Source organism: Haliotis rubra, unplaced genomic scaffold, assembly GCF_003918875.1.
Source record: "Haliotis rubra isolate DU_JTF1 unplaced genomic scaffold, ASM391887v1 Scf10, whole genome shotgun sequence".
In the NCBI taxonomy this organism is placed as follows: Eukaryota; Metazoa; Mollusca; class Gastropoda; order Lepetellida; family Haliotidae; genus Haliotis; species Haliotis rubra.
In genome coordinates this window covers 3,763,457-3,790,895 of record NW_025764892.1, presented here as the reverse complement: position 1 = coordinate 3,790,895, position 27,439 = coordinate 3,763,457, and the positions used below count along the sequence as shown (strand labels likewise).

Sequence of the window (27,439 nt, the reverse complement as noted above, 5' to 3'; positions counted from 1 at the left end):
CCTTCAACATCGCACACGCCACGTAAGCTTTCATTACTAATCCCAGCATACTTGGTTAAATCAACCGTTGTGTTGTCCTGGATAGAAACATATAAATATGTTGCATATGTCATTTATCAAATATCAACATTACTTGTAAAGAGTAATACATGTGCGAACCCACAAATATATAAACTACCGAGCGAAAGAACGTAACATCACCGATATCACTTGACTAGAAAATAGAAACAAAGACGTGTGTGAGATTTATGATAATCATGTTACAAACAGGAAGCATTTTCAAATAAGGAAGAGAGGTTTTTTGGATGTCAACTTCTTTATTGTGAGGAACACAACGTTTTGGTGTATATCCTTACTCCTTCATGAGGAACACAACGTTTCGGAGTATATCCTTCCTCCTTCATGAGGAACACAACGTTTTGGTGTATATCCTTCCTCCTTCATGAGGAACACAACGTTTTGGAGTATATCCTTCCTCCTTCATGAGGAACACAACGTTTTGGTGTATATCCTTCTTCTCCTTCATTCAGGAGGAACACAACGTATATCCTTACTCCTTTTAGGAACACAACGTTTCGGAGTATATCCTTATCCCTTCATTAGGAACACAACGTTTGGTGTATATCCTTCCTCCTTCATGAGGAGGAACACAACGTATATCCTTACTCCTTCATTAGGAACACGTTTTGGGACAACGTTTCGGAGTATATCCTTTACTCCTTAGGAACACAACGTTTTGGAGTATATCCTTACTCCTTCATTAGGAACTCAACGTTTCGGTGTATATCCTTACTCCTTCATTAGGAACTCAACGTTTTGGAGTTTCATTATGAGGAACTCAACGTTTCGGAGTATATCCTTACTCCTTCATTAGGAACTCAACGTTTCGGAGTATATCCTTACTCCTTCATGAGGAACACAACGTTTCGGAGTATATCCTTACTCCTTCATTAGGAACTCAACGTTTCGGAGTATATCCTTACTCCTTCATTAGGAACTCAACGTTTCGGAGTATATCCTTACTCCTTCATTAGGAACTCAACGTTTCACTGAGGATATCCTTAGTATATCCTTACTCCTTCATTAGGAACTCAACGTTTCGGAGTATATCCTTACTCCTTCACTCCTTCAGGAACTCAACGTTTCGGAGTATATCCTTACTCCTTCTTCATTAGGAACTCAACGTTTCTGGAGTATATCCTTACTCCTTCATTCAACGTTTCGTTTCGGAGTATCGGTTCGGAGTATATCCTTACTCCTTCATTAGGAACTCAACGTTTGAAGAGTATATCCTTACTCCTTCATGAGGAACACAACGTTTCGGAGTATATCCTTACTCCTTCATTAGGAACTCAACGTTTCGGAGTATATCCTTACTCCTTCATTAGGAACTCAACGTTTCGGAGTATATCCTTACTCCTTCATTAGGAACTCAACGTTTCGGAGTATATCCTTACTCCTTCATGAGGAACTCAACGTTTCGGAGTATATCCTTACTCCTTCATTAGGAACTCAACGTTTCGGAGTATATCCTTACTCCTTCATTAGGAACTCAACGTTTCGGAGTATATCCTTACTCCTTCATTAGGAACTCAACGTTTCGGAGTATATCCTTACTCCTTCATTAGGAACTCAACGTTTCGGAGTGTGAGCTTACTCCTTCACCTTATGAGCATCACTTCCAAATGCCATTCAAAGACCCATTTTTCAATAACCTGATTGAAAATTCTGCAGCCTGGCTGCAGTTGAAAAATATTACCAGCTGAGGTTGTGAAGCCCCTATATTGGCGATACCGATCTCCGATGACTTATTCCCACTTTTGGCAGTCAATTTTCACACCTGGTTAATGAGCTAGAACAGTTGTCCCGGTTTTGGCAATTTATTACTCACACCTCATAATTAGCCCTTTGACACCTCGTTAATGAGTCTTAATCAACTCCTATGTAGAGTGAAGAAGAGAAAAGAATAACAAAGAATTTTATTGGTAATCATTATTTTATGCACTTGCGTAAGTCTTGGCATATTCGTGATGAATTTTGCTTACCGCAAGTTTGCTCTGTCCAACAACGGTATTTACACTACTATTATGCATGTGCATTTGGACCAATGTCCCACAATTAAGTTTGCAATGTTTGGAAAATGCACGATTCCTACATGTATGAAGTTTTCGGACAGCTGCGTTGTTATCGGGACCATGTTGCGTTTTGGCGTATGTGACCCGTGACGGGTTAGAATATTGGCCTTCAGTAACCCATGCTTGTCATAAGAGGCGACTAACGGGATCGGGTGGTCAGGCTCGCTGACTTGGTTGACTGGATTTTCTGGTCCAGACTCGATTATTTACAGACTGCCGCCATATGGCTGGCATATTGCTGAGTGCGGCGTAAAACTAAACTACTTCACTCACTCACTTTAGGTTTTTTTAATACAAATACTTGAAGTCGGATTACGACGGACAATTGTGTAATTTATTGTAATGTCTTGTTAAGTTTCTCGTCCTTCAGTCGAATTCACCTACGTCTATGTCGAAACTCGTTTTAGAGTGTTAATTAAAGTTTTGAGCTTATCATCATCCCATTAAAATTCCCACAGAACCATATTTGTGCACTTGGGGTGAGCGGTGAGCAAGCAGATAGCGGGTGACGTCAGTCGTGACCGTACAATACGCCACTATAACAATGAGAATTTACAACGTATCCATCTACTGGAAGCTACCATGATGTGATTTTACCAATACTGCACTTTTGCCTGTTAAATCTCTTTTACAACTACATATATGTTTAGAAATAACCCATTGTAAGATAAATGGCATCTGACATACACTCACGTAGTTATGTCGATGTGGATGATGCCAGTGTTTGATGCTGATAACGAAGACCAAAATTTGGTTCATTTCAGGACTAACATCGAGGCCAGTTGCAGCAGCCTTGGCGACTTTGACTTCACCAAGTTTTAGGTGTCCAGAATCTCCGGTAATGTATACTCCGGAGAAAATAAAACTATTTCAGCAGCAAATATTCGTCGTGTTATAAGGGTTTCACCTCCTGGTGCACAGGAAATGAAACAATTTGTCTGTGGTTAATAACGGTCGTAATATTGCTGGAGTGAGTGAGTATGGTTTTACGCCGCTTTTAGCAATACAAATGGACTTCAAACATTGTGAGGTGAGGTGAGGTGAGGTGAAATTGGGTTTTACGTCGTGCTTGAGAATATTTCGCTCATATGACGACGTGCATGCGTGTGTATGTGTATGTGCGGCTGCTTGTACTAGCCCAGACTGAAGCTGGTTTTATAGTGCTAGCCCACTGAGATACCATGCCGCAGTGAAGCATGAATACCCCACTCAGACACATTATACTGACTCCGAGCCGACCAGTCCTTGTTGTACCCATTAATGCCGAGCGCCAGGCAGGGACCAACAACAAGTACCATATTTTAACGTCTTTTGGTATGACGCGGTCGGGGATCGAACCCGCGACCTTCCGCTCTCTAACCACTACACTACAGAGGCGGTCTCAAACATTGTACCATGCGGGGAATCGAACCCGGGTCTTCAGCGTCACCAGCGGAAGTTTGAACCACCAGGTTACCATCGCCCTTAATGTACGAGAAAACGCCCAAGTCATGGCCAAAGGAAGGTGATTTGGTTCGTGGTCTAGACAAGAAACTTGGGGTCAATCTGACTTTACTATTTCCCGTTACGTTTACAACACGGGATTCTGAAACAAAAGGTTGTTGACTTCAGGCAACCATTCTTGACCTTACCTTGCACAGATGATAGTAAATAGAAACGACAAACCATCAATAGGGAATTGTACAATTCTAAAAATAATATGACTGTGTGTTTTTGACGCCACATTCAGCAGTATTTACAGCTGTACGATGTGGTAAGCAATCGAGTCTGACCACACAATACAGTGATTGACACCCTGATACGATGACAGAGCATGTGTTTATTTATTAGTAGCAAATTGTCATGAAACCAGGTTTTCGTGATAGGGTGAGCTTATCCTGCCCCACCGGCGCCATCCATCATAAACACATGCAAAGGCTGGTCCACTGTTCACCTGAAAACATCGGGAACGTATGCTACATGTCAAAATGGAGATTGCATCGGGCATAATTTTTGTCACTGATGCATCAAATTTTGACTGAGGCCTTGGATATGGTGTAGCCTTGATCGAACAACTTCTGAGCAAAAGAGTGGTATGACGCTCGATGAAATCTTGGTGAAAAGGTGAGGTGAGGTGAAATTGGGTTAATCGTCGTGCTTGAGAATATTTCGCTCATATGAAGACGTGCATGCGTGTATGTGTATGTGCGGCTGCTTGTACTAGCCCAGACTGAAGCTGGTTTTATAGTGCTAGCCCACTGAGATACCATGCCGCAGTGAAGCATGAATATCCCACTCAGACACATTATACTGACTCCGAGCCGACCAGTCCTTGTTGTACCCATTAATGCCGAGCGCCAGGCAGGGACCAACAAGTACCATATTTTAACGTCTTTTGGTATGACGCGGTCGGGGATCGAACCCGCGACCTTCCGCTCTCTAACCACTACACTACAGAGGCGGTCTCAAACATTGTACCATGCGGGAATCGAACCCGGGTCTTCAGCGTCACCAGCGGAAGTTTGAACCACCAGGTTACCATCGCCCTTAATGTACGAGAAAACGCCCAAGTCATGGCCAAAGGAAGGTGATTTGGTTCGTGGTCTAGACAAGAAACTTGGGGTCAATCTGACTTTACTATTTCCCGTTACGTTTACAACACGGGATTCTGAAACAAAAGGTTGTTGACTTCAGGCAACCATTCTTGACCTTACCTTGCACAGATGATAGTAAATAGAAACGACAAACCATCAATAGGGAATTGTACAATTCTAAAAATAATATGACTGTGTGTTTTTGACGCCACATTCAGCAGTATTTACAGCTGTACGATGTGGTAAGCAATCGAGTCTGGACCACACAATACAGTGATTGACACCCTTATACGATGACAGAGCATGTGTTTATTTATTAGTAGCAAATTGTCATGAAACCAGGTTTTCGTGATAGGGTGAGCTTATCCTGCCCCACCGGCGCCATCCATCATAAACACATGCAAAGGCTGGTCCACTGTTCACCTGAAAACATCGGGAACGTATGCTACATGTCAAAATGGAGATTGCATCGGGCATAATTTTTGTCACTGATGCATCAAATTTTGACTGAGGCCTTGGATATGGTGTAGCCTTGATCGAACAACTTCTGAGCAAGAGTGGTATGACGCTCGATGAAATCTTGGTGAAAAGGTGAGGTGAGGTGAAATTGGGTTAATTGTCGTGCTTGAGAATATTTCGCTCATATGAAGACGTTTATGCGTGTGTATGTGTATGTGCGGCTGCTTGTACTAGCCCAGACTTAAGCTGGTTTTATAGTGCTAGCCCACTGAGATACCATGCCGCAGTGAAGCATGAATATCCCACTCAGACACATTATACTGACTCCGAGCCGACCAGTCCTTGTTGTACCCATTAATGCCGAGCGCCAGGCAGGGACCAACAAGTACCATATTTTAACGTCTTTTGGTATGACGCGGTCGGGGATCGAACCCGCGACCTTCCGCTCTCCCGGGCGGACGCTCTAACCACTACACCATGGGGGCGGTTATCTTGGTGAAAAGAGTATGCTGGATTGTACCTCTGAAGAAGTGAAATGTAAACACCTAGGGCTGGAGCTGTTGGAATATTGCTCGACATGAAAAGTTGACTATTTTAAATCATTACTTTTGTCTTACAGCCGTGTGGAGATTCTTTGGTCACGCCTTGTGAATCTTTATGCATAGATCTAAATATGAAAGAGTTGAAGCGGTCTCACTTGTGACCTTAATTTCATACAAGTAGTTCAATAACCAGTCATCGTCGGACTGTAAAATAACTAGAGTATCACAAAAAGAGTTTAAACTAGCTAGCATGTATTTTTAAAAGTAGAAAACTACTTTTGACAATACAATGTAAAAATGGGCTATTGATCTCCAACAACTGAAGGTAGATCACCACCTTTGCTACATGCATGGGCCCTAGTTACACCATCCCTTCAGCTGCTGGCGATTGTAGGCAAATTTAGCCACAATTAAAAGGACAATAATACTACGAGTAAAAAGGTGGAAGATTAAATTTTTACTTCAACCTCCCTTTAGGATACTGCCACTAACAATCTAAGGTGGTAATTTAACTACCAATGATAAAATATGTATCTATATACAAAACATAGCCATCCAAATTTATCAATTAGTTAAATTTCCTTTACAAATTCAATAATTAAATGATTATTAAGACTGCTAAAAAGATCCTTAACTGTTTTTGCACTCATATATTAATCCCTTGTGATGGAAAAACCATACAGTCAATGTGCATCAAATGAGTGAGTGAGTGAGTGACTCAGCAATATTCCAGCTATATGGCGGCGATCTGTAAATAATCGAGTCTGGACCAGAAATTCCAGTGATCAACAGCATGAGCATCGTTCTCCGCAATTGGGAACCGATGACATGTGTCAACCAAGCCAGCGAGCCTGACCACCCGATCCCGTTAGTCGCCTCTAACAACAAGTATAGTCGCCATTTGTGGTAAGCATGGGATGCTGAAGACCTATTCTACCCCGGATCTTCATGGGTCTGCATCAAATGATTAGTGTAAGGTGTTTATATAGTTACCATGTGCCAACAAAGGCATTAACTTAAGAAGCCAAAAGGACCAGTTCAAAGAAGGGCAAAAAGTTCATTCCTTTTGTGTTGAGAAGTTGAAACAACAAATCAGCGAGTCTGACCATCCGACCCCGTTTGTCGCCTCTTGTGACAACCATTTGTTACTGAAGACCAATTTTAAACGGGATTTCCACGGGTTCCCCTTGTTTTAGAACAGTCATTTGAACAGAAATATGTCAGAATGTTCATGCTTCTAAAAGGGCAGCATTGCCTGGTGTATACGTTACGATCACTCTCCACTATACACTGGATGCATCCACGCCTTGGCCCGATAATTATATTACCTCCCTTTGCTGGCTCCGCATTCTCACAGTAGCCAATCCGCTAAGCCGCCGTTACATCCGCGCTTGCCATTCGTGACCAACTCGTGTTATCCCGGGAAAAGCCGAATAGCGACTCGTGCCCCTCTGGAAGGATTTCATATTGGCGCATGAACATCAGAACTACTTTAAACAGGAACGATAACTCTATTCTTGTTTGATTCCAATGGTACTTAATATCACCGAAGTAATCATACATTGTATTGCTGTTTATGGTTTTAAATAATTAAACCGTTTTGATACAACTAAAAGAAGGAGAAACCTATTTGTTACAGACTTATTCTGACGTAATTATTACCAGATGTTCACCTTATATTTCCATTTATATTTCTAAATAGGGTTTGATAATCACAAATGGGATTTGTTTTATGATATGTAAATAACATTTATTAAGGCTACATTAAATCCCAAAGCAGAAATTCAAAAATGACTTTAAAATATGTCTCAAACTGAACATTCGTGTAACCCATACCCCAAGTGGAATTTTAAATGAATTCGCTGAAAAATATATAAATGACCCCCAAAAAAGAGTCAGACTAAAATATTCCCCAAGAAGTGAAATATATCCCAATGTTAAAGATTAAAGTTGATAAGTTACATGCAGATATATGTCTAATATTATTGTTTTGAAACTCGTAGCGATTTATAATTACATTGCCGAAATTGTTGAAAGCGCACGTACAATCTCCATAACAAGGCCGCAAGATCGTCAGAAACACCCTCAGTTGGAAACACGAGAGCCGTAATGTCAAACAAACGCACGTGCGTGTATTTGAATCTCTCACCGTCAATCGCATGATTCTTATCGAAAACTTCATACCAGGCAGCAAAATCCTGTTAGCTAAGTTCTTTGTACTTTCAATATGACGATATATATTTTTTTATGATTTTTTAAACAATGCCATAATGCCATAAACGATTTAAGTACTCGGGACTATTTTTACCAAAGCACGGCAGTCATTTACGCTCGTTCTGATTGGTTTGTCGTATTTTCGCACATAACAAGCATCGAGAGGGGGACGAGTCTTCTTGCAGGTTACGGAAAGAGGCGAGTGGTGACGAATGGGTCCGATGATATTATTAACCCCCTTGGCTGGCTTTTTATCCAATCAGGTGTCTACACTGGGAAGTTGAGCGAACCAATCAAAACTCACTTTCGCTTCTTAAATTATCTAACCGTTTAAACTTAGCAACACAGTTGATGCAGAGGTACTCTGAAAGAGGTAGAAGGAGTTCTTTCATATATTGTTTTAAAGTTTCAGATCTGTCAATTTGTCTGTATGATTTCCCCAAAAGTCTGAGTGGCACAGCGAACAAACCTTCGCGACTGCGACCGCTATCTTTGTTGACACTGGCAAGCTCGGATGTAACGGCGGCTTAGCGGATTGGCTACTGTGAGAATGCGGAGCCAGCAAAGGGAGGTAATATAATTATCGGGCCAAGCCGTGGATGCATCCAGGGTATAGCGGAGAGTGATCGTAACGTATACCCTGGAGATTATCGAGGATGCTTGTCTATGTGCACTTTGTGTTCTTCAGCAATCGCCTTCATTTTTCTGTAAACACTTGTCTGGGAAGTAGAACCATGTGGTTCATCAGGGTCAGACACTAAACCAAGAAATAAGAACAGTTAAGTAAAAGTTATGTGGAAATCTCTGCCCTCAGTGAAATATATATCCGCTATTTCTTTTCTCATTTAAAATATTTATTCATTTGCCTTCTAAAGCTACTTATTTATAAACAAAGGATGCCATAATATCTTAAAAAGAGAGCGTAAACATGGAAAGGTTGTAATTCTAATCCAATGTGCATCTGCGAATGGGGAATCTTCTTAAGAGCTAATGCATAAAATAACAATTACATTTTAAGGAGATTGAGAAAAGTCATGCCTCTCTGGAAAACTTAATTCCTTACTTCCTTCGTTGCTCCAGAGTAATCCAGTGTCAGGTCATTGATGTATTGAACTTGGGACAATAATGGATTCCTCCCATGCAGCAATCCCGCCAATGATGTGCTGAGAATTAGAATCTGTGATGACACATCTCTTTCTTTGACATCCTTGGAAATTACCACTACAAATTCAAAGATGTACATGGATATAAAAAACCCTGTATACCTGCAGAAAGGGTAGAATATAGGATATAATTGAGATAAGGCCACATAAAAAAATTATTCATGTTTCTCATCACTGTTTTAAAAAGAAAATATGGGTCGGTCGGGCGGATTCTTTTTTTACATTTAATTATATTGTATGTCAAAATTCCTTGATTTCTCTGGAAATTTACAACTATTCTCCGATAGAAAATCGAAACTTAGAAATGTGAAAAATTCATGCACATTTTGAGAGTCAAAATTGCATTTTCTCTAGTGTAAAAACCATACAAAGTAATTTAGGGTCGAGTCAAATGTTTGGGTTGGGCGGTAATAAGAAACGAACAGTTTACATAAGGCCTAATCAAGGATGTAATACACTAAACATATCACTGATGTCAAGGAAAATTAAATACTCTAAAATAACCATCATTAGATTAATAGATATCATTACTTTAAACATTAATAAATTAAGGTGCATTATCTTACCTGTTTCAAGCCTTGTCTGTAAGAATGGTGCAGACTGCCAACTTCTTATAAAGTCTATGCCAGCTAAAAGTTTCACATATGGGCATTGTAGCTTTCATGAAGGTTCATCTTTCCTCTTGAGTAGGCATATTTCTTCCCTCAATTTTTGCACCCTCTGACAGTTAATTATCATCGAGTAGCCACAATGACTCTAGAGTTATCGCCCTTATAATTCAACTCGCTTTCCCAGTTTTTATGTTTGGTTGTTCCGGTTGTCTGTGTGTCGCCATATTACTTCCATATCGAAGTGTTTGGACTTGATTTCACGTGTCCTGGCTGTTTATCGTGGAGGCGGAACATTCTTTCCTCGTTGACGTTGGCAACTCTGTTGAGGATGGGAAGATCAGATATCTGAACTTGTAAGCAGTGAATGAGAGCTACTGGGCCTTTGCCATGAAATATGTTCTTGCAGATCTCCTTCTCAGCAGGATCATGGACAATTAGAGACTTTTATTGCCCAGGTGGAACAGATACAATCAACTGATAGTAAATACAAAACAGAAGTTGTAGTTATCAAAGTGTAAATGGAGGAACATCGAAATCAGACCTATATCGAACAAATTCAAATAGCGATCATGGAACTTGTATAAGATACTAACTCTATCGATGGGTAGTGAACAACTATAAAGTGTCAACGCTGATAATAACCGTAAACATATAATGATTCCAAATTTGTGTGGTATAGTTTTCTCTTTAATATTGTGAGTTGTTTTTTTTTTTTTAATAATTATCAGGGGCGGTGGGGTAGCCTAATGGTTAAAGCGTCGGCTCGTCACGCTGACGACCAGGGTTCGATTCCCCACATGGGCACAATGTGTGAAGCCCATTTATGGTGTCACCCGCCGTGATATTGCTGGAATATTGCTAAAAGCGGCGTAAAACCATACTCACTCCCTCACTCTAATAATTGTCATGTTAATATGTTACGATTACACATATTGCTAACAACTTGTATGATCCCTTACATATTTTTACCAAAATATACCTGATTATCGCAAAAAGATACATGACAATAAAAAGCTGATGATCATACAACGTTTACAGGTATGATCAGGAAGAATATATAAAGGAGTAATCAATATAAAAATATTATTAAAAAGAAATGAATTATTGTCAATGATAACAAATTTAACTGTAAGCTATATCAATTATATCGTGAAAGTTTTCGGCAGTGTTGTTTGTAGGCGTGTTTGGGTACCACTGTCCACAGTCCCCTTTGCGATGTCGGCTTGGCTTCGAAAGAAAGTTCTTTCTGCTTGTCGTTCGGACGATGGCTTTTCCTCCCCACACAAACTTCTTAGTTATTTTGGGTGTCGGAGTTTCCCGACGGGCCCATTTGTTTCCTTTAGTTGGTATTTGCCTAATCGAAAGAGATTTTAGAAATTGGATCATTTCTTGCCTTGCAATACGGAGTCTGTCGACATTGTCAAAGTAGATTTTATCTGACCAATACAATTGGGCAACACAATTGTTGCAGAGGTACCCTGAAAGAGGTAGTAGGAGTTCTTGCATATATGTTTCGAAGGTTTCAGACCTGTCAATTTGTTTGTTTTTTCCCCTTAAACTTGAGTCGCACAGCGAGCATACCTTCGCGGCTGCGGAATACAATTATCGGGCCTTGCCGTAGCTGCATCCAGGGTACTACAAATCTGTTTGGGTCAAAATGATACCGATGAATCTGAATCTAACTCCAAATCGGTTCATGATCAAACATTCTGTTCAATGCAGAATGTAAAGAAAACACCAGACCAACTCTGGAAAAAGGATTCCAAACGAAAAACTATCATAATTTTGTTTTGATTTTCCGTTTGATGTTTACAAAGGTAAATTACAGTTGCAGGAAGAGCCTCAATAGTCAAGTCAATATGTGACAAAACCTCCAAATAATTGGTACAGAAATGATTTGAGTGTTTTCAACATATTTAAATTATAACTAATGGGTATTAATAAGTCCTCCCTTGAAATATGATGCTAAGTCCTATTTTGGGAGGTAAAAATTTTAAAAATTGAAATCTTCAGTAAATAATTTTTAAAATCTCATATTGAGACACAAATTTACCTTTTTATATATGTTTTCAAAGAGTACACAAAGTACTACCAATAGATGAATTATAAACGTCAAATAATGTTATCCGAAGTCTTATTTTGGGGTAAAAAGTTAAAAAATTGAAATTTTCAGAGAACATTTTTACAATTTCATTTTGAGACACAAACGTCCGTTTTATGGAAATTTTCAAAGAGAACACAAGGTATTACTAATACATGGGTTATAAAGTCAAATAGATTTATGCTAAATCCTATTATGGGGTAAAAAATTGAAAAGTTAAAATTTTCAGGAATAATTTTTAAAATCTCATACTGAGACCCAAGTGTACTTTTATATGCATATTTTCAAAGAGGACACATGGAACTACTAATATATGGACTGGAAAAGTCATAATTTGAATATGACCATAGATAAAAGACTTTTCAGAGCATATATTTTCTACTTTTAAGGGTAAAATAAACACAACTTCAGAAACATGCAATTTAGTTCCTCTTTTTCGCCTCATCAAAGTTATGATTAATCTGAAAGGGAACTATCGTCTATTAAAATGGAGAAGCTGTTATATATCTAAAACTAACACATATTCATTCATAAACTTTGAACAGAGAGAGATCAAGTTATGAACTTGAGCCCTGTGCTATTTTAAGATGTTGAAATGAGTATTTATTGTTTCCTTGGCAATACGTTTGATTTTGTCCATGGTAGTATACTTGCAACGGCTATATCCAAAGCCAATAGGAGTTCAGTTCAATTAAGAAACTAAGTGGTGTCTTTGCTCTCCAGGTATTTGTCCATGACACTAGGTTTAGGTTTACTAAATAAAGGGTGTATTTATTGCTAAAGACTGAAATGCACATCAATATTTTTCTGCTGTATCCTCGTGGAACCAATTGAAGTACAGGGGACCAGATCATGCATGAGGGAACTTCTATGTCAACATTTTGGTGACAAATTCTCACAGTAAATCATTACAGTGTCCTATGTGAGATATTATCTGTCAAATACAACCAGCTGACTTCCACATGAATATGAATCTGTGTAGATTACTTGACTCTGGTTAACCTAATATATGTGGTTTGTCGAAATGTGTACCGACATTGTACGTCTTTGTCTTGACCGCTCACACACACGTAAGTTGAGCAAATACAGCTTTGAGTCTGGGATTCAGGTTGATCATAGGCACAGAGGTGACATAACTCAATACTGAGAATGATACAATCTAGTGATTCATTTTATATTCTACATGAATTGTTTGAAATACTTAAAGTATTTGTCCATTAGTTATTTCAGTTTCAAAAATACCAATATTATTAATTTTTTTACTAAAAGTAAAAAGGACCATACTGGTTGTGCTTTCAAAACCTAGAGCTTTGATCAAGTAGCCCAGAACCCGTGAAGATCCAGTTAGAATTGATCTCCAGTAACCCATGCTTGTTGTAAGAGGCGACTTATGGGATCGGATGGTCAGGCTCGCTGACTTGGTTGACACATGTCATCGTATCCCATTTGCGTAGATCGATGCTCATGCTGTTGATCACTGGATTGTCTGGTCCAGACTTGATAATTAACAGACCACCGCCATAGCTGGAATAGTGCTGAGTGCGGCGTAAACCTCCACTCACTCACTACAAGGAGCCTAAGTTAATGGTTTTTCAATTTAAGAAAAAGATGTTTTTCAGTAAAAATATGTGTAATATATCGAATTATTTATGTGAATTTTTTTCATGAAGATTTCAGTCAGGTAACAAAATACCAGTTATGCTATAAATATCTGCAAGGGTTCACTCAATTCTACTCACATAAGGGCGGTGGGGTAGCCTGTTGGTCAAAGCGTTCGCTCGTCATGCCGAAGACCCGGGCTCGATTCCCCACATGTGTGTGGAGCCCATTTCTCGTGTCCCCCGACGTGATATTGCTGGAATATTGCTAAAAGCGGCGTACAAACATACATAATAATATATAGTTGCCAGTTACAGCTGAGAGAGAACAAACTTATCCTTCAATCACCTTTTGAAATTGTTTTAAAATTAATAGCATAGTAAATATAAATGGTATCATATTTTCCTAATCTATCATTCTGGCATATGTTTCTTCAAGCTCTAAATCTTGATACAGAATGTCCCATTTATCACCAAGGTGCGTAGTCTTACACGACCACAGTGCATATATTTCTGTGGGCAAATTATGGGGGCAGAATCACCTCAGTTCTCCTCCTCCTCTCTTTTAATTGTAGCTTTTAGCTGTCTTTTTAATCCTTTGTCTATTTGGCTAACGATAGCCTCATCTAGATATAACCTTTCCTTTCCATTCTGCTACTTCAAACTATTGTAAACAAAGGGGAGATAACTCTCATTTACTTGTTTCCAGTGTTCTGGAGTGCCCAAAATCCTGATGTCATAAACCTGATGTCATAATTTTTTTTTAAGTTTTAATTTTCATTATTTACTATTTTGTACGCTTCAGTTGTATGTTTTGCAAGATTTTATACCATTTCCTAGACATATTTTCAGATTTAAAAAACAATTGAAAAATACCATATTTCATACTTGTTGCCCCCCCCAAAAGCCACTTATAATCAACATTCAAGGGAGGACCTTTTATGTATTGTTTACATAACTATTGTAAATGATATAAACACAACAACATTTCTGTACCAATTTTTTGTTTAGGTTCAGTGATTTTTTTTTCACTAATTTTACTAGACTATACTATAAGGGCAGAAAGCACGTGCAACTTAGAATGTCAACATTTAAGGGGTGTATCAAAACTCTTCTGGACTGGAATCGGAGGAAATTCCTGATTCACTTTCACTAGTCTCAGATTGTACACTGTTCACAGTTTTACAAGCTTGCTGGGGTTATTTTATCCTTGGCTTTGTGTACTTCGTTTTGAGCATCCGAAAGTTTGAACGTGGTATTGTGGCGACCCACATCAGATTTTATGATACCCCAGATAAGTTCTACTGGATTGAGATCACAATGGTAAGGTGGTAAACGTAAAGCTTCATGGCCATGAGCTTTGAGATGTTGATCTGCGTTATAGATAGGTGTTGTTTTGTTGCGCTTTATTATGTCATACAAAACAGGTTTAGATGGAAACGGAATATCTTGTTTTTCTAGCCATGCTACCATATCACTTTTCCTGCTGTTGGATGTTGGAGCTATTGCATTGGGATCCTTCATGCTATGATATGGTGCATTGTCCATAACAATTAAACATTTCTGAGGAAGTGCTAGTACCAGCTAGTTTATTTTTACCCAGTTTATGAAAACTTCATTTCAGTTTGGTAATCTCTGTTGTCTTTGGATTTGGCCTTGAACAGGAGTGAACAATCAGGCAGAAACCCCATACTTTTACAGCCTGCGTGTAACACAATCAGTCGCTCACCCTTGCCCAGTGGCAGTTTCCTGTTACATGGTTCTGTAGAGGAGATATCCACCCATTGTGTGCTTGCAGTGTGGCTGGCGTTCGCCCATGTTTCATCCAAAAACACTGGTTCGAATCTTTCTTGACCTTTTTGTCTGATAGTGCGTAAGTATGTGTCCCGTAATCGCACAATGTCAGCTCTTTCACAGATAGTGCGTACGTATGTGTTCCGTAATCGCACAATGTCAGCTCTTTCACATAGCACCCGCCTGTTTTCCCCACTTACCTTTTCGTAACGAAACACAAATGTATTTCCATAACTGATATTTGGATATAGTCAACGAATGTTCTGTCTCCATGTGTTTTTGCAAAATGCGTAAGGAAAAGAATATAGTTTTGCTATAGAGTCTTCTAACAGCATTTCTTACCAACTCTTTCTGAAAACAGTCAAGTTTGTCAACTTTCAAAAGTGGAGATTATGATACGACCCGCTCAGCTGTGCCTGACTCTGTTGCACATTGCCTCAAAATAAATGTTTCAATTGTCTTACAGACAACCGAACTGCACATGCAGTGCGTTTAACAAATTTACCCAGGGCATATTTAAGGTTACCCCTTTCACTTTCGCCTTTAAAAAATCATAAACTGTGAAAATAATGGACTTGATGTCAGAGTTGAATTTCATTGTCTCGTCTGCTGTGCCAATAAATCGATTGGCGATGCTTTATGTGACGTCACAATTGCACGTGCTTTCCGCCCTTGAGGCTGTTCCTGCAACTGTAATTTACCCTGGTAAACCTCACCCGGAAAATCAAAACAAAATGGTGATAGTTTGTGAAGTAACTTTTTTATTTGGGGGGCAAAGGTTATGAATCCTTTTTTCCAGAATTGGTCTGATGTTTGTATTACATTCTGCTTTTAAATGAATGTTTGACCGAGAACCCATTTGGAGATAGATTGAGATTCATCCGTATCATTTTGACCCATACAGACTTTTGTGGAGATCTATCGGAGATTATCGAGGATGCTTGTGGTGGTGCTCTGATGATTCAGGTGGAGATAACATGTTCATGTCAACCTCAGCGCCAATAAACAGGAATTCGTACAAAATCCTGAACAACACATTCCACTTATTACAATGACACATTCATTTGTCTTCATTATAAAGGTAATGCTATTTTTGAGGGCATTGTCATTTGCAGAAGCCCGAGGTCTTCCATTAACTGCCCCACGAAGGAGGGCAGTTGAAAAAGACCGAGGGCTTCTGCAAATGATAATGCCCTCAAAAATAGCATTACCGTTATTATTGCTAAAATACGTGGATTTTGTGTTGAAAAGAAAAAGGAAACAATGAAGGAATTTGACTGTAAGTTTACTCAAAACCAACTTCTGACGGGGTTGACTGCCCGAATGCAATTACGTCATCGAACAATTCAAGTGACGTCACAACAGAAAGTGACGGTATTCAACCTTGGACTTTGACAAGACCATAGCCTGCAACATGTCAAACTATGTCAGTGTCCGGTTTTTTATCAAACAACAACGTTAATAGTGCAATTATTAAGGTTAGCACCAGCAGGAAAGCCAATATTACCGCTATTTTAAGCGGGAATTCGGGTTGCTTGGACTTTTTTGTACCCATAATATCTGCCAGTCCAAAGCCAATGTCGAAAGAACCGTAAGCCCACGCACACACTATGACGTCACTTGACAACAGAACTGATAGTGCCCCGTCGTTAAGGTTCAGCGGTCCAATATCATTTGCAGCGGCCCGCAAATTTCTGATAATGGGAGGGCCGTTTCATGATAATTTCATGTATTTTAGCTATAATATAAGGGTAACGCTATTTTTCAGGGCATTATCATTTGCAGAAGCCCGAGGTCTTTCATTAACTGCCCGACGAAGGAGGGAAGTTGAAAACACCGAGGGCTTCTGCAAATAATAATGCCCTGAAAAATAGCGTTACCGTTATTATAGCTAAAATGGATAGAATTTCTAATGAGATAAGAATAAAAACAACGGCATCGGTTTTGAAGCATTTACTGCTAACAACAAACGACGGAGGTCACTGACAGTTTTTACAAATATGGACACGACATAGAAAAAAAACAGGTGACGTCACTATTGAGAATGACGACATTCGACCTTGACCTTTGCCCATACCACCAGCCGCCATTTTGTTCAGTGCTCAACAACGTTTGAATTCCAGTCGATGTTTCCATTGCTGTGTGTTGTAATTTATGGTACAATTGTTAAGGTTGGCACCTGCAAGAAAGTGCAAAATGGCACAGGTACATGTGACGAAGGTGAGTCAGAAATATCGTCAGTAATGAACACAAGTTCAAACGAGCCGTAGGTGACTGAACAACAAGAGCTGAGCTGTTTATGACGTCACCTAACAACGGGCTTGATAATGGCCAGTCGTCAAGCATTTTGCGGGCATTATCAAGTTACAGTGGCCCGCTCATTTCTGATAACGTGCGGGCGTTTTCATGATAATTCTATCCATTTTAGCTATAAATCACGATATACAACGTGTGTTAGCTTTATGATTCATCTAATTAAAATCAAAAGTGGCATTTGCTGAAATGATGTCGTGCTGAGCTTGTGACATTTAAGTAGTTAGATATTTTATATTACAAAATATATTAAAATAAGAGGCAGGTGTGTCAAAAAACAATCGGAGCAAGCATTATGTTTTGAATGCATAACAGTTTTTTAATGTACTTCAGTGTTTTATTCACCTGTCGGAACTTATAGGTTATGAAACTAACACCGATAAGCGATGTTTTTTTCTACTACGCAATAATAACCTTCCACGTTTAATGTGGTATCTTTGTGCCATGGACAGACATGAAAGAGATGAATGAAAAGGCTGCACTCATTGATCGCATAGACTAACGTGACGACAGCAGGTGTGAAAAGTTATCATTGTTTTTGGACGTTTTGTTTTGGTCTGATTTGGACCGTTGGATAAATAACACAAAATAAAACATAAATAATATGATGCCAAAACATTGAAAAACTAACTTATTTCATTTAACCGAAACGTTTGTTGTCCTTTTTCATGCTACCGTCCAATATCTATACAAAACCACTATCTAGTATATAGTTCGCTTGGTTATGTCTCTTGGTTTGTCAACCGTGCATGTGCTCGTGGGTTGACGGGGCGGTATGGTAGCCTAGTGGTTAAAGCGTTTGCTCGTCACACTAAAGACCCGGGTTCAATTCCCCACATGGGTACAATGTAGGAAGCCAATTTATGGTGTCCCAGCTGTGGTATTGCTGGAATATAGCTGGAATATTGCTAAAAGCTTCGTAAAACCATACTCACGCATTCATTCATGGGGTTGATAAGAAAGATAAACGTTTTTAGATCTGACAACGTTTTCGACGTTCCTCCCAAATCTTGCTGACACGCCGTGGTATAACTGGAATATAATTCAAAGAGGCTCAGTAACTCATCATCAATCTCTATTGAAATCACATTTTGATAAATACTGTTAAAACATAAGATGGGACGGAATGTGACAAAATTGGAAAGTCATGTGACGTACGTTACTAAGCAATGACGTCACACATAGAACTTCCGATCGTACGGCCAATCATACGCACACTTAACTAAGTGAGTTTGTGTGTGTGTGTGTGTGTGTTCGTGTGTGTGTTCGTGTTCGTGTTCCATCGTCGTATTGTTTCGAATAACTGCATATGTTCGTTACGTGTAGACCGTTGAATGTAAATATTCACTCTTCGAAAGAAACATTTTTCTTTGATGTAGTTGACCCGTGAAGATCCGGGGTAGAATAGGTCTTCAGCAACCCATGCTAACAAGAAAAGACGACTATGCTTGTCGTAAGAGGCGACTAACGGGATCGGGTGGTCAGGCTCGCTGACTTGGTTGACACTTGTCATCGGTTCCCAATTGTGCAGATCGATGCTCATGTTGTTGATCAATGGATTGTCTGGTCCAGACTCGATTATTTACAGACCGCCGCCATATAGCTGGAATATTGCTGAGTGCGGCGTAAAACTAAACTCACCCACTCAATTTGATGTAGTTGATACAACAATGACACTTAGCATGGTGATAGTAACATATCTGTATATATCGTGGCAGGTCTGGGTGAACTGTTACCGCTGTTCTACATCTCCTTGTCCCGTGGAAGTGTCCTACTGCTTCACCAGTAACCTTTTCATTCTTCGTTTATCAAACGTTAATCCTTTCAAATGGAAAACATATATCATTATTGGTTTTTTTTATTGGTTTTCTTTTCATGGTTTTTCGATATCGTTTTCCACTCCTGTCCAATATAACCGCAGTGATCGAAAAATGATAAAAACACGTTTTCTATATTCAATCAAAAGTATCTATTTTCAACAACAAATATGAAACCTTAAAAATATAGACTAAAGTCATATTGATAAAATTTTATGACAGAATATGAAGCATTGTATCATGACGGTAATACCTATAAATACAAATGCTCAGGTGCTCGATTCAGTTGCTGACAGGTCTTTCAACATGGTACCAACAGCATTCATTTGTCTGTGCCTAGTATCTGCTTCCGCTGCAACAAGTAAGTACTTTTCTATATTATTAATATTACAAAATCGAAAATAGGTATTTTAAGGAACTAAATGAAATTTGTCAAGCCACAAGCAAGGGACGGTGTCGCAAGACGATGTGTGAGACGGTTCATGCCTCACGCCAGGTGAAGTGTCGGTTCTTGCCTCAAGCGATTGGACGTTTCGGTTCTTGCAAAATGCTAGGTTGTGGGTGGGGCCACACTCAAGGTGGCGTGTGTCTTGTTGCCAAATGCAAGGAGAAGTGTTGGATGTCTTCAAACATTTTCAGGCTGTGTTTGCCGGTTGTCAAGAGACAACACAATTCACAATTTACCTTGATTAGAGATGCTAGCTCTTTTTCAATAAAATGATGCATTTACGTTTGAGGAATGTGACAACATATTGCTATCATTTAGGTAACTAGGGCTTCATGCCGCGAGGCAAGCTATATCTTTCTTCGTTATTGTTAACAACAAATGTAAGCATATATGAACACTGATCGCAACAGCAAAACAACGAACTGATTCCACATTAGTCAGTGAGTGAGTGAGTTAAGTTTTACGCCGCTTTTAGCAATATCACGGCGGGGGCACCAGAAATGGGCATCACACATTGTGCCCACGTGGGGAATCGAACCCGGGTCTTCGACGAGCGAACGCCTTAACCACTAGGCTACCCCCACCACCCCGATTCCATAGTAACCATTTGATGAAAAACAATAATAGTGTTTCAACTACGTCACACATGTTCTGGCCGAGACATTAAAACTGCGCCACCACCACCACACTCAACCCAAATGAAATGAAATTGTTTCTTGAGGTGTCACCCCAGAGCATGCAGGATATACGTACGCTTTTTGCGAACGTCTGATCTGTGATTTTCAGTGATCCATTCACCGTTATTTTGCTTCTAATGCCCAATGGAATCTTGACGTTCTTTAATGTTTGTTCAAGTCAAGATGTTAAAACATGCTATGCACAGAAAGAACTAATAAAGACCTCTTAATACAGACAAGAAATCGATTAAATATTACTTGGACTGGTTTGGTCTAGAAGCCAGACCCCCCAAATGGTGAAAATGTGGTGCAGTTCTGGCGTCCAGGGGCCCTTTTAAGGTGCAATATGTCATGTCAGTTATGGCAATATTTTAACCGAGAACTGGATGGTTTAATTTAAGAACTTTGGGTTGGATTGACCGATTTTCATCAAAATAGTAGTGTTGGAATGCTCAGATCATGATTGAAAATTGTGGACAATAATACTACATATGCTCATCGCAAAAATATTTGGGTAAGGTCAAAGGTCAATTTAATAGAAAGGGCATTTGATGAGAAAATATGAGTTGAACTTTACAAATTAAAGGTAATTGTTTCCAAACTTATGTTTTTCTGATTCAGCTATATCATTTGAAGATCATATATACCGTTGGTTTGCACTGTATGCATGAAAAAACCATTACAAGGAAACAAAAGTTGGTACTTTGTATTGAGATGAGCAAAATATTATATACTGTCTGTTCAACAGTAACAGCTCCATGCTTTACATAGTCAACGATACCAAATATGTCGATGATGCTGTTGGACTATTATTAAAATCACACAACATAACTGAAAGCTCTTAAATGTAAAATTCTATTATTCCAGATGTCTTTCTTTGCTCATCAAAGAATTATGAGTCAGTCATGTCATCATAACTCAAGCAACATTTCCTTCATATCAATTCGTGTCTATTGTTCCTAATAGTCATAGTGTATTCGTAGTTGACATGTTAGCCAATGTCAACAATGTCAAGATCACGGGAACATGTTTCAAGTCCACATCCACATGCCGAAGTACACAACAGTTTCAACCTCTTTGACACCTTTCTGTACATATACTTTCACATGCACAGTTATGAAGTTGAAGAAGGTCCACGGAAACCATTTAGTCTTAACTTATTTGCAACTTTATCAATTTTACAAAGTTAAGGTAATTTTACCAAAATTATGTTTTTATAATTCAGCTATATCATTTGAAGATCATACATATCTTTGCTTGGCACTGCATGCATGAAACACAACAATTCAACTGATGTCAGAAGGAGATATGTTTTAATAAGTATCAATATTGTGTCACTTCACGCTCCAGCTGCACTGACATGTTGTGAAACCCTTAAAGTTGATGGATAATAATATGACATCCTAATGAAAGGTTCACAAGTGACATTATGGTGTTCCATTTTTTCTGTTTACAATGTGAAATATTACGACTTGGTTTTCTTTCTTTATTTTACACCGGCAAAAGATATGACACACTGATCAGAAAGGCGTTATGGTATCTTACCACCAAATATACAACCCCGTCATATAACTCTGAAATACACAGTATTCCCAATGCATTCCTTTTGATTGTAATAGGTGATGTAATTTCCGACTCTTTTCTAAGTTTAGTTGGGTTCGAAATATGAATAGTTCCTTAGGTGGGAAAACATTTGTAAATTTGCAAGTTTTCAAATGTTTTCATGGCTTAAAGCCTTGTGCATCATTCCGGATATCAAGGGTATGTGTTTGAACACTTTTTATATGTATATGATAGAAACCTGTCTACGAAGGATAGTAAAACAACTAGAATATCACAATTACAACTAAAACTAGTGTGGAAAGTTAAAACTAATAGCCATATTTGGACAATACAATATAAAAACTGGCTATAAATCGCCAACAACTGAAGGTAGATCACCAAATGAGGGACCATGGGGACTTACATTACTTTTGCTACCTGCATCGACCCTAGCTGGATTTATATCATCCCTTCAGCCGCTGGCGATTGAAGTCAAATTTAGCCAAATTAAAATTACAAGAATACTACATTTAAAACAGCCTTTGAATTTCCTTTGAATATTTCGGGACTTACGTACCCTCTCAGGAGGACAATAATTTTACGCTACTTCAACCCCCTTTGAGGGTATAGCCACTAACAGTATCAGTTACTAATCTAACTACCAATAATAAAATATGTATCTATGTACATATCAGTTAACACGTCTAATTCTTTTAAAAATGCAATAATTAAATGAGAACTTATATTAGTAAAAAGATCCTTCATGGTTCGTGCTTTGAAATAGTTATCCCTTGTGATTGAATATTCAACACAGTCAAGCAAGACATTCTTTCATCACAAGGGATACAAAACGGCGGATCCTCACCTTTTAATAGGTACTCATGAGTATATCTTGTGTGGCCAATACGTCATCGTCGTATGATGACCTCTTCAAATCTGGACTGACAACCCAAGTAGGTGTAACCGATAGTTGGTTTTATTGCATGTAATTTAATGATACCTGCTTGGGTGTCCCACTTCTTTTGCATCAGATCACGGATATAAGATCTAATAGCAGCTTTGTAATCAGAGGATGGGATCAGAAGTGGTGTGACAGATTTGTTGAGTGCTGCCTTGGCACTACCCCATGGATAATTGAAGAATATAATCATCCTGATTAAGAGATCGCACAAGCAATCGTACATACAATGTACTTGGATTAACCTTTCCATATTCCATAAAATATCAAGCAAATATTCATTATCATAAATACACGACGTTTCTGGGCTACTAAGAAGCATCCCAGAAACGTCGTGCTGTAAATAATAAAGAAGTTGTACATCCATACCATAAGTTGTTGTGTTACCTTCCAACTTCTAAATGCCAATCAAGTTTCTTCATGTTGATCAGTTAACAGTGCAAACATTATAAAAAAATTACCCATGAATAAATTTAGTGATTAGGATGTAGTTGTGTGTCATTTCACCAATAAGGACACACACACACACACACGCACGCACGCACGCACGCGCGCACGCGCGCGCACACTGACGTAACCAGGAAAAACCGGGAGGTTGTGGTACAAACTAAAAGTAGGTCTCTTAAGTCGCTACTCACTGTGTTAGTGAGAAGGTAATCAATTAATCCTGCTCTTAGGTGGATTTCATCTTGAACAGGAGAGAAAAGTGGGAGAAATTCAGAAACATAGATATGGTCTTGAAAAACCAATAAGCATATCCGGAGCATGTTTGGGTCCATAATTACAGGATCCTGGCACGTTATACCAAGCGGAAGCCTCTGAAAATAGGAATTTTGATAGCAATATATAACTCCGTATATACTGAATTAGCCCCAGTGAGTTCGGAGATTCAGAACTAGACTGGCTTCATTTTGGACTATTGCATTACAGAAGGGGTTGGGCCGAAGGTTTAGAGTATGAGACAGACTACTGGCATGTGTAATGTCCCAGCGATACAGAGCGACTGTGGTTCTTACACGGAGGGAAACGCATTTAAAAAACCTATTCTCCTAGTATTACTAGCATTCGTATTTCGGAAACTAGATATATAGATCTGGGCAAGCAGAAGATGTCCTTCGTTTGAAACACACTCTGCTGAACACAGCTGGTGGCTTCATAATATCTGTTGTTGGAACAATGCAGTTGACTACAGCCGACTTGGTAATGTTAATCTAGGTGTGATCTGTCAATATGTTAGAGCTGACGTTGTATTGTCGACGTGCATCAGCTGATGAAGATAGTGATTCACCTGAGCCAATTCCATGATGCGGTAACTATTGTCAGTTCAATCACTTTCTGCTTGAAGGACAGTGTAGTCATGCGACATATGGAAATCGGGAAAGGAACGACAGTTGGTCTGTTAGTATTCATCTGGACGAGGTCACTCACTACTGTCAATATGTATAGACGATTCAAGGTTTTCCACGCAAAATATAATTCTAAAGCGTCTGTCAACGTATATACCAACTTCTGTGCGTGTACGGAATAGCTGATAGTAATTAAATGCAACTTGACAATTGGCTGTCTGAAGTACGACTTATGCAGAGACCAGAAAAGATATTGGCGACATACATTCTGTTGTCAATAATAGCATTTGGAATGATCTACAACAGACATCATGAGACTGACTTTGCATTTATTCATTAACAGTCTGGCAGGTTCACAAATATGCTGGGTCAAAATTGATCTTCAGCTACCCATGTTGTAAGAGCGAACTAATGTGATCGGGTGATCGTTCTCACTTACTTGATGCATGCCATCGTATCCCACTTGTGAAGATCGATGGTCATAGTGTCATGACCATGCTATGTGTAACTCTTTTGTGTATATCATTACATATTACTAAAACCGAGGTATGCATATTTTTATGAACGTTACAGTAGAAGCAAGATGTTTATATGAATATTGTCTAGGAATTTCTTTGAGTTGTCCACAAAACTAGACACTTAATATTTTGTATCTAAAGCAGTACTTTTCTTACGTAATATACTGAACAGCAAAAGAAACGCAAGTTTCGAAAAAATGAAATTTCATGAAGGTAAGCGTTCATGTTTATGGAACGTTCATGGTAAAGTGACGTAATGATCCCAGATGAGATGATGTCATGCAATGTGCAAACACACCAACAGTGCAGCAAAACCATAACTTTAGCACGTGCGTCGACGGTTCTGGATGGAAAGCATGCATTTCACTCTAAGATATTCTCTATAAAGGTTTGTGTCAAAAACAGTTCAGTATTGACGCTAGGAGGTGTACACGCCACACAAACGATGCCTAGACTAACGACTGAGCAGAGGAGAGTGGCCATTGGAAAGTTGCACGGAGGTAGCTCTGCAACCGCTGTAGCTAGGCAATTGGGCTGTCATCTTACCACATTACACGACTTGCTCAACGTCATCAGCAAACCGGGGTTGCTGCTGATCGTCCCCGTACCGGACGGCAACGAGTGACAACTCATACGCAAGATCGGTTCATCCGGGTCACTCATCTAAAGAACCGAACTCAAGCAGAAACAGTAACAGCAGCCTTAGTTCTTGGGTCAAGTGGAGCAGTGTCCAGCGATACGATTAGGCGTCGTCTTCGGGCTGCTGGAATCCACTGCCGACGGCCACATGTGGGGCCAGTTTTGACACGTCAACAACGCCAGCAGCCCTCACACAGCAAGGGTGTTGATTGATCATCTGGCTCATAACAACGTTAACATTTTTCCCTGGCCGTCTCTTTCCCGGATATGGCTCCCTTTGAACATCCTGGGACGAAATTTGACGGAGGATTGGGGAAGGTAGACAGCCACTCACACTTGCACAATTGGAATACAGGTTGGTGTTTGAGCGGAAGCAGTTGCCTCAGGCAGTCTTTCAGACACTCGTGAACTGAATGAGGTAACGTTGCACGGCCTGTGTGCAAGCTCAAGGTGGCTATACGCGCTACTAAAGAGACTGTCACTTTTCGCGTTCAGGGGCATCTCCATTTGACGGACTGTGATCAATTTGAACTTATTGCAATGTCAACAGCAACTTTCAACTGTTAAGTTGACAGTGTTTTCTATAGAATAAATGATTAGACATGATTTTGATTGTCTTCTATTAAACAAATTGACAAAAAGCCAGACTTGCGTTACTTTTGCTGTTCAGTACAGATCTTCATCAAATATTCCTCTGTTCCTCTGTGATAAGGTTGCAAAGAAGTTAAGACTAAATCGTTTCCGGGGACCTTCTTCAACATATCTGTGCATGTAAACGCCAATATACAGGAAGGTGTAGCTGCAAGAGGTTGAACCTGTTGTGTACTTCGGCATGTGGATGTGGACATGAAATATGTTCCCGTGATCTTGACAATGTTGACATTGACTAACATGTCAACTACGAATACACTATGACTATTAAGAACAATAAATGCGAATTGATATGATGGTAATGTTGCTTGTGTTATGATGACATGACTGTGTGTATATTTGGTGGTAAGATACCATAACGCCTTTCTGATCAGTGTGTCATATCTTTTACAATGTAGCAATGATTGTCGGTGTAAAATAAATAAATAAAACCAAAGTCGTAATATCTCTCATTGTAAACAGAAAAAATGGCACACCATAATGTCACTTGCAAACCTTCCATTAGGATGTCATATTATTACCTTCGTTGGTTTGTCGTTTAACGTCGCACCCAGCAATATTCAGCTATGGGGTTTTCGATAATCACTCACGCAGGAAAAATAGTTTCAGGTCAAAGATCTAACAATTGTGAGTGAGTTAGTTGGATTTTACGCCGCTTTTAGCAATATTCGAGGAATATCACGACGGGGGACACCAGAAATGAGATTTAACAATAACTACGGGGAATAGGATATTATTGCATATGTTATCATATGTTTCAGTTTCAAAGAACACCTAAAACACGCATACTGAATGATAATTGTTTTACTTATTCATCATATTTGTTGACTTGGTAACAAGTCACACTCGACTTACAATAACTTTGCGCTAAAAAGTCTTCCCAGAGAAAGTAAACGTTTTGCCGGAAATAAATCCGGGGTACATTTACGGTACATCCTCTTCCAGCCTACAATCGTGTTTGGCACCTTGGGTCGAAACGGAAAGACATCTTGAACCGGGAGAAGGCGCGCCTGAGCTCAAGAGTCAGGTACATATGTATTTCTGTAGTCATTGGTTCAGATGCCAAACACATATGTAAACAAACTATTAACTGCTACCTGGTGTTTGAACTGAATAATTATCACATATATATTATTCAACAACAAAAAAAGAAACGCATATTGTTTTGGAAGGTTTATTCTGTTAGTTATTGTAATTTCAATGAGTAAAATGTAATTCACATATAGATAAAGTTCATAGCCACAACAGCGGAAGCATTGCTTGTGTTTCCGTTTACTTGAAGGACCACAAGATGGCGTCAAAGTCAGTTCTTTGTATGGCCAACATTTGCAGCAATTACT

General features: G+C 39.2%; 1 protein-coding gene and 1 long non-coding RNA gene across 2 annotated transcripts in view; both read left to right on the top strand.

Annotated features, from left to right (window-relative positions):
• LOC124262919 (chorion peroxidase-like) overlaps positions 1-27,439 on the top strand; it is a 58,935-nt gene that overhangs the window by 18,092 nt on the left and 13,404 nt on the right. Inside the window, exon 5 of the mRNA XM_046697560.1 lies at positions 10,685-10,694. Coding sequence (XP_046553516.1) covers positions 10,685-10,694 — 10 coding nt within the window. The remainder of the gene's footprint in view (positions 1-10,684; positions 10,695-27,439) is intronic.
• The window catches only part of LOC124263137, a 9,690-nt gene continuing 1,520 nt past the window's right edge, over positions 19,270-27,439 (top strand). Inside the window, exons 1-3 of the long non-coding RNA XR_006894781.1 lie at positions 19,270-19,288; positions 19,594-19,681; positions 27,045-27,126. This is a non-coding gene — a long non-coding RNA (uncharacterized LOC124263137). The remainder of the gene's footprint in view (positions 19,289-19,593; positions 19,682-27,044; positions 27,127-27,439) is intronic.